The sequence below is a fragment of the Buceros rhinoceros genome, unplaced genomic scaffold (genome assembly GCF_000710305.1).
Source record: "Buceros rhinoceros silvestris isolate BGI_N320 unplaced genomic scaffold, ASM71030v1 scaffold2827, whole genome shotgun sequence".
NCBI classification, from domain to species: Eukaryota; Metazoa; Chordata; class Aves; order Bucerotiformes; family Bucerotidae; genus Buceros; species Buceros rhinoceros.
This window is the reverse complement of record NW_010421398.1, coordinates 18,379-26,705: the sequence shown is the minus strand read 5'-3', so window position 1 is coordinate 26,705 and position 8,327 is coordinate 18,379. Positions and strand designations below refer to the sequence as shown.

At 41.3% G+C, this 8,327-nt stretch overlaps 1 protein-coding gene across 1 annotated transcript in view; it reads right to left on the bottom strand.

The window, feature by feature from the left end:
* Positions 1-8,125, bottom strand: part of LOC104496503 (tomoregulin-2-like) — a gene marked incomplete at its 5' end in the record, with an annotated part of 58,073 nt that extends 49,948 nt beyond the window's left edge. Inside the window, 2 exons of the mRNA XM_010139632.1 lie at positions 2,478-2,574; positions 7,893-8,125. Coding sequence (XP_010137934.1) covers positions 2,478-2,574; positions 7,893-8,125 — 330 coding nt within the window. The remainder of the gene's footprint in view (positions 1-2,477; positions 2,575-7,892) is intronic.
* Between the last annotated feature and the right edge of the window lie 202 nt (positions 8,126-8,327).

Sequence of the window (8,327 nt, the reverse complement as noted above, 5' to 3'; positions counted from 1 at the left end):
AAAAAAAAAAAAAAAAAAAGAGTTAAACCAGAGACAAGGGACTGCAAAATAACAGACTGTGGCAATGCAGAATAATGTTAATTGTCACTTGCAATCACCAGCAGCCCAACCACATCTGCTATCACACCTGTGCTTGCTGCTCTGATCTACTCTGGCACCTAGAAATATCAGGCAAAGAGCCAGCCTTGTATCTCCAGCTCTCTGCAGTCTGGCTTTGCTACCAGCTTGCATCCCTCTTTACCTGGAATGGCTCAGGCACTGACCCTGCAACCTCAAACTGCTTCTGATTTATAGGGGCTGCTGCTGGTGCTGGGCTCATCACCCTGTAACAACTGGTCCTGGGGCCACCGGGAGCCACTGACCCCATTTGGATTTTACAAACCTCCCTGGTCAGGTGACATAGCTAAAGGAGCCCTGCTTGCATCTGAAATTTCATCCGCATAAGAACAGTGATCAAACAATAAATAGGAATTTATTTTCTGGAAGGATATTTTCTGCCACACCAAATCTTGGCAGGGGGAGTGAGGGAGTATGTCTATTTGGTGCCAAACATGGAAATTCAATTAATGTACATTTGAAAGAGGTTAGTTCCCCCATACATAGTCTGCTTTTATTCTAGAAATAAGAATAACAAAGAGCTAATACCCAGAAGGCTCATTTTTTAGAAAGACGTTTATCCAAGACTAATCAGGGGGCAGGGACAGGAAAACAAGGCTCTGTTATGGCATATGAAGTTGTTTACTTCAAAGCAGACCTTTAACAGGCTTTACATGGTCTTTGTACTTCTGGCTGGAAATCTGCTTTCCTGCCTCTTAACAGTTTGTCTGGTAGCATCTTCTCAGTAAATGCCCTTCCCTGCTTCCCACCCCGCGAAGCATCTTCCCCTGCAGAAAGACCGCCTGTCAATAAAGATTGAGAACGTCAGCTCCTGCAGTCATTACGCTGATCCCTATATGCCAAGTTGTTTCAAAGGGGAGGAATTAGATAGTGCAAGAGCTGCAGTGGGAACATTTCTGGGGTAAGTTGGATCAGGCTATTTTACCCAGCTATTTCTGGAAAAAAATAAACACTGCTGCTCGGTGCTTATGATTAACAACGTTATCTCATAGCTAATTTTATTCCTTGCCCCTCTCTTCTCCTGCCTTCCAATTTGGAAGTGCACTTAATTACAAAAACATGAGCACTAGACTGTGAATTTTGATATATTAATTTTACCGTCATTTTGTTTCTACACTGCACCACCAAAATTATCAAGGACAACCAGTCCAGGAGACAATGAAAATCCTGACACCTGGGGTAATTTTCTTAAAATCAAAATGAAGCGATTTCTTCCATACGATTCTCATAAACTATAACCATGATGCATCTTGCTCCAGTTTTTCAACACCACAATGTCTTTCGATGACCAGAGCCACTGCAAGGCCTCTGTGGTTCGTTTACTTGGTGTTTTTTAAAGACTAGAACCAGAGGTCATTGAAAGCCTGGCGAGACGAAACCAAAATGAGCACAAATGGATGACCATGACCATATTCTGAAGCTTCTTCACTAAATGGCAGAAATGTTCCTAACTTCATGCCTGCTTTATTGACATCTCACTGCCCAGTCTCTGTATCCACCCTTTAGCTACCACCAGCCCACAGCTTCAGAAGCATCATCCAGACAACAGCTCTAACATTTGCATGACTGTTTTGTTATCTCTCTAAATATTTATTAATTACGTAGATAAAAATGAGACTTGGCATTAAGGCAGTGTTAGAAGTACAGCTCTGTAAATAGCAGCTTTTTTCATCTGTTGGCTGTTCCAAAATCACAATGAAATGACTAAAGTTGGCTTAATATATGTTTGCATAGTTTCTAGGCAAAATGAAAAAAAAAATTCTGACTAGATAGAATTATTTCCCTTCAGCTTATGTGGTTAAGTTTTAAAATAATAATAATGAGAAAAACCTGAATACTTTTGAAACCTCTTTTAAAAAACAAAACCCAAAACCATTTCCATTGAGAAAATGTCTAAATGCACACTCTAATTAATTCAAACATTTGAGAGGTAGGTCTTCAACTCCAGCAACCAGGAAAAACGAGACAGATTTCCCAGTGTTTCTAATGCCACACATGAATTAACATGATGATAATACTAATGATACTTTTTAACTGGAAAGGCTTTAGGTCAATCATTCTTCCCATTTCTATTTTTACCAAAGTATAAAGCTCTAAAACCCCAGATGGACTAACATAAGTTATAACAGCAACAAAATGGATAACTGTGTTTCTAGACTTTGTCAAAATTGTGCATGTTCCAAAATTATAAAACAGACTGCTTTATACATTTTTTCAGAGTAATAACCTCTTCAATCACTGTGCGGTGAATCTCTGGGCACAGAAAATTGACTACCTAATGTTTGTAATGCTTTCTAAACCATGGGACCTTTAAATAATAAACATTCATTAAAATAGAAGAGTAGACCAAATTACTGTACCAAACATCCTCTGCATCTTCGTCACACTCTGCCCCAAACTGGCAAATGTCACAGGTCGATGTCTCTTTTTGACTGGTTTCACCTGAGCCTTCATTGACTGTTTGATGGAAAGCAGAAGAATATACATTAGTAAAGACAGCACTGTAGCAAAGCACTTCTCTCTGTCTCTAGAAAAATCTATTCATCGTGTCAGCCTAACGTGCTGCTCACAGAGCTGGTGCCTGGCCACACACAGCATTTTTGAGTGGGGCCAACACAGAGATCTCCATGTTGGTCTGTGATAAATCCCCTGAATGAAGGAGTTATAAGGGAAACTGGAGACAGACCCTTCCTGTTCCTTTTCCACTTAAACAATGACCCCCTTCAAGGTGCAGCCTGGGAAGGTTGTGTCACCACCGAGCCTCACTGCTTTGTTCCCTGGAAAATATTGGAGGTGTATTGATAGCATCACACTCTGCCTTGTGTCCTTTACTGGTGAAGGCCTTGAGATGGACCCAAGGGGATGCTTTCCTTGAAAACGTTTTGAAATTACCTGCCGTGTGCTGCAACCTAGTCCATTCCAAAAACAAAACATTTTTCTCTTCAGAGGTACACCTATGAGCCCCAAGGACGAGTTATCTCTGGCAGGAAAGATTTAGTACTGTCCAGAGGAGGGGATGACCTCCAGCATAGGTTATATTTGAAATCCAGGAAAGTTGATGCCAATGCCTGCAATTGTGTAAGGTTTGTATCCAGCCTTTAAGTCAAAACCATGAAGGGACTAAGGAGAAAATAAAAACCCGGGTGTAAGAGGACTGTAAAAAAAGTACTGACAGCTGAGCACCTAAAGAGAGAAAGAGACCACTAAGGTAGGCACCAAGAAGAGGGTTTGCTGAAAGACCCAAAAGAAACATTATCTACATTTGTACTAAAATGTATGAGCACCTCTGGGTATCTTTCAATGGGTGCTGCTTTCTAGCAAGATGCTGGACCTAGCAATATCCTTCTGCCAGTTACAGAATAATTGAACTAACCTAGACTCTACGTATCAATCGGCTTTGACTGACGTTGTTGTCTGCATTAAACAGCCTCTGCAGGGCCATTCTTTCACTTCTCTCTTCCATTTGGAGTTGTCACCTTAGTGTAGGCTTGCTGCACATTTGGGTCCATCCTACCAAAGCTGGCAGACACACTGAGGAGAGTTGGTAGCCCCAGTGACACCAATGCGACCAATCACCTGCTTGATGTTGTACATCCACTGCATGAGACTGTTATCTGTCAGCTGTGTTGTTACCAGAGGCTTTTGGGTTGGAGTGCTCTGGCTGTGAATAGGCTCCATTTGTTATATACTTGAGAAAGGACAAGCGTTCCAAGCTTTCACAAAGCTGTTGGAGGAGAAAGGGCTTTTGCCCCTCGAAGAGCAAGCATGACCCCAATACCTGTTTCTCAGTAATCCCCGCTTTCTTACCCCGGACAAGTTGTTTAACTTCTGTCATGTTTTCCCCTGAGTAAATGGGAATAAAACCTCTTTCTACCAACAGAAAATATGGAAACAAGCATATTAAAAGATCATGGTATGCTTAGATACTACAGCGATACAGATGACAGAAATACCTAAAGTGGACAGTTTGTCTCAGAAGCTTTTTTCTGAGGTTTAATACAGTCAAAGGAAGTGTTGGTATGTTTAGATACGAGTTATGCTGCAGCTATTTCTTATCTGTTGTGCTTGAGTTTAAACTATATTAAATTGAAAAAACACACCTATGATGAGCATTCTCATGATTTTAGCAGGAAAAAAAGAGGGTTTTGCTCTATTTGTAGAAGTTTGCTCACCTTTGTATCCATAAAATTCATGTACAATAAAACAATGTCGAAGAGAAGTAACTGATTTAGAGAGGAGCATCCACACTAAGGCACAATGCAGTTTTTAATTTTGACTGGAAAACATTAGATAATTTCCTCATCTTTTTCTGAAGAAGCTCTGCATCCAGTGTTCCACAGTCAATGTGTACTTTCTCATTAAATGTCTGAGCATGCAACAGCCTTGATTAAAAAAGACAGCTGTTTACCTCTCTCTCCCTCTTTTCCTGTTGTCAGTCACCACAGATAATATTATTCTTTACATTTCCTTAAGGTGTGTTTTCTCTCCCTACACAAACATACACGCTGGCATGTGCACCCACACCCAGGACTGACATGCACAGGGGCTTGTTTTATCCACACTGTGCAGATAAGTGCTTTGATAAATCCGGACGTCTTAGAAAGAGTTATTTTCCCAATATTTCCTGCCGCTTTTTAGCTTGAGGACTAGTGCATGCTCATTTTCTAAGGTGACTTTTTCCTTTTTTTTCCTTTGCTGTACTTGCTGATTCGCATTTGCTTTCACATCACAACTAGAAAAAAATTGTTAACAAAAATAATGTAGTTTCTAGATTCCTCTTCTAAAAATAAAAGGAATATGATTCTCTCTTTCTCATGCATGTTATGTAGTCTTCATGTTAGCAGTGGTTCAGGTTTAATAACAAGTCCCTGTAGGAAAATAGCAGGGCTCCAGGGACACTAATCGCTGAAGCCCATTCCTTATTATTCACACAACTTCGAAATGTTAAGCTGCAAGTTCCTATTTGTATTAGCAAGATTAGCAACTTCCAGAGTTCAAGGAAATTTGCTAACATGGGTTAGAAGGTCACTAACATTATCTGAAAGTCACTTCAGAGACTATCTCAATCTCCTAAGCAATATAAATTCCTTAGCTGGGAAGGCACTGCACACAATTTACAGAATCAATGGACTGTGGTAACCACAACAGCTCCTGTTTTAATCATTAGGTCTTTTTCTGGTGTTCTCACTACACTCAGATCAGATAGCCATGGTTTCAAGAATATTTGTATTGCTCCACCAGAAAGAAACCATTTGTGAGACATTCCACTTTGTTTCCATAGGTGAAAAAACAGACTGAAAGTATCACCAATAGACTGGTCTGACTCCGTGCTTATCTCCTATACTATCAGGAAAAAACAAAAAGCCCCAAATGGACCTCCTGTCATAGACACCTTTACTTTTTCTTTACACTTCAATCTCTTTGAGTCAAGAGTCTTCTGTAGGTGCTACCACTCCAACAAATCATGCTATGCCTTTATACACACAGCTTCCCAGACTCATGCTCCACGGCAGGTTGATGACCAGCGGTTTAGCTGGTTTAACAAATGGACACCAAAATCACCATGTAAGCCTTGCTTAGTGTCTGCCCAAGATGCTCGAAAAGTGTCAAAGGCAGGATGGAAATAAACTCTCTGCAGTTTCCAGAACAGCAGCTCCAGTGAGATGGTTAGGATTGTGTACAGCAGCTCACAGTCTTGATCTGATATACAAAGCATCGCTTATTGTCCAGGTGACACAAAGGACATGCATGTAACTTGCCTGATGGACTATACTGGGAGGAGGAAGTGGAAAGAGTAGCTGGTCAGCCATGAGGGACGATTAGGTGGCAGCACTGGCTAAACACACATCTCCTGAGCTCTCTTTACTAACATGCCTCTGAAGACAACAGGGCAAACTCAGAAGAGTCCCAGTTCAGTTTTCATGTGGCTTTGTAGGACTACTAACACTATTAAAATAACCTTTATTCAATATATTTTAACTATGCTGGAGAACACAATAAAGAAACAGTAGAAAACATCATCACCATGCACTTGAATATACAGAAATGTGAGTACAATGGATTTTCATGATTGTTTTTTCTATTACGTAGTCCTCCCTTGATACATGTGATCAGATGCTTATCACAATCCCTGACTTGACTCTACATGGTGGGACATGTTTACTATTGTTGAAAGAAGAAGTTCAAATGAAGCTTGCTCTAGCTCATCCTAACAGGATATCTACTTGTTTCTAGCTATAAAATCCAGATAATAACAAAAATCACATTGAGATGAGGGTCGATGGCCATTTTTATATTTTGCAATGAAAGACAATGTGCAAACTAAAATGTGGAGGAAGAGGAGGAGTAAAATGCTCTTTGGGGCAGTTGAGGTGATTTCCCACACGCTTCAGTCCTAACAGGAATGCTTTGGGCAGGTGACAAGGTGAGTGGATGAAGTGAGAAAGCTCTGAGAAACCAGGGCAGAGAAGCCAGCAAAATTTACTAAATGTGTTAGAACAAACAATACCTGCACCTCTACCAAATGGCTAAAAACACCTCACAAACTTGACCAATAAAAGCCCAGAAGCTGCAAGCAGCTTCACTCTAATCAATAAGTCTTCTTTCCTGAAAGCATTATCTCAGTCAAAATCTGCAAAGTGAGAAAAATGAAGGGTGCGAAGCAGGGGGTCGACTCACAAATGACTCTGCTCTCGAAGCCTGGCAGAGGCTCAGAACGGCATTATGGTCAAAATGAAAAGAAAATGGCCTGCCGTATCAGTAATAAATCCAAAGTCTGACATGCCTTGTTCTGCTTTACTCCTGCCGTCTGGCTCCATCTCAATAAATACAAATTTGCGCTTTCTCTTTCGCACAAACACGCTGGGGAAATCACTTACTGCGTGAGAAAACAGTGTCTCTACTCAGCTCAGAACTTCTCAAGGAGACCTTTGATTGATTCGTCCATACCACCAATGGTCAGTCTGTGAAATCACCTCTCTGCTAATGACGGGCAGGTTATTTTAACAGTGCCATACCTGAGCTGGCTGCTGGTCTGGAAACCAGACCGCTTTTCCCAGCATTTATATCACTTCAGGCCCTGTCTTGGGTACCTCCACATTGTCATTCTCAGCTACGTCCTGGAAAAGGTTAACATGATGCAAATATCTTACAGGGGTTTGGGGGAGGAACTTGATGTATCTAGCCAGCTCAGACTGCTGATAAAATGTGCTCTTATCTTCTCGCTAAAGACCACGCAGATACCGCTTGGCACTGCTTTGATGCCAGTCAGACTCAATTTGCAGTGTTTTCCAGCTCTCATACTGCTACTGTGACTCTCAGGTTATATTTTTCCTTAAAATCACAGCTGGTGGATTATCTGAAGGTATAAGGATCTCAGTGTCTATGTATATTTGTTTTGAAAGGAGTGTCTAAAATTTGGGGCTGTGGAGAAAAAGCTTGTGAATATAATACCAGATACTGGCAAGTTTAAAATTTTTAAAACCAAATTATTTTTGTTAAGGGCTGGTGCATGACTTTTCAGTCCTGTCAAGGCTAAGTTTATGTCAGTCAGGAAAAAACCATTTCTAAGCAGGTCCCTCTTGTGCAGGGCGCTGTGCTGAGCTCACCCGCGCCTTGTGCCGAAGGCTCTGATTCTGCCCCGGATACGGTCCAATTAGCGCAAGAAAACAGTGTCTGGGAAGTGCCATTACTTCGGTAAACGACCAGTACAAAAATCATTCCACCATTATCACTGAATGCGGCCACTCCCTCTAGTTCCATCTTTATTTTTTTACCTCCTGTCTTGCTTTCTGTCATGTCTTCCTTCCCATTCTCTTTGGGCTTCCTTCCTTTCCTCACCACACCTAACTTTTCAGCTGCAATCACTCCAACACAGGGCCCAGCACGGAGCCAGTTCTCTCGTTTCAGGGGGCTCAACTGGAGTCCTCCAAGATCATCTGGCCCTGAAGTCAGGCCATGACCCCCTACAGACCTCTGCAGGGACTTGCCTCTACTTGTAGAACTATGCCTAGGAGCAAAGAGATTCAATTCTTACTCAAAGTTTATTTATTCTAAGTAAACACCATTTGCTTGTTTCTGTCTCATGCATATCCCTGCTGCTCCCACAGCGCATTTGATAAAAAATTAAATACGATTAGTCGAGGCCAGTTTCTCCTAGCAAATATCTCTAATGGCATTTCAAAAGGAATGGCTCATTGAATAAAACCCTA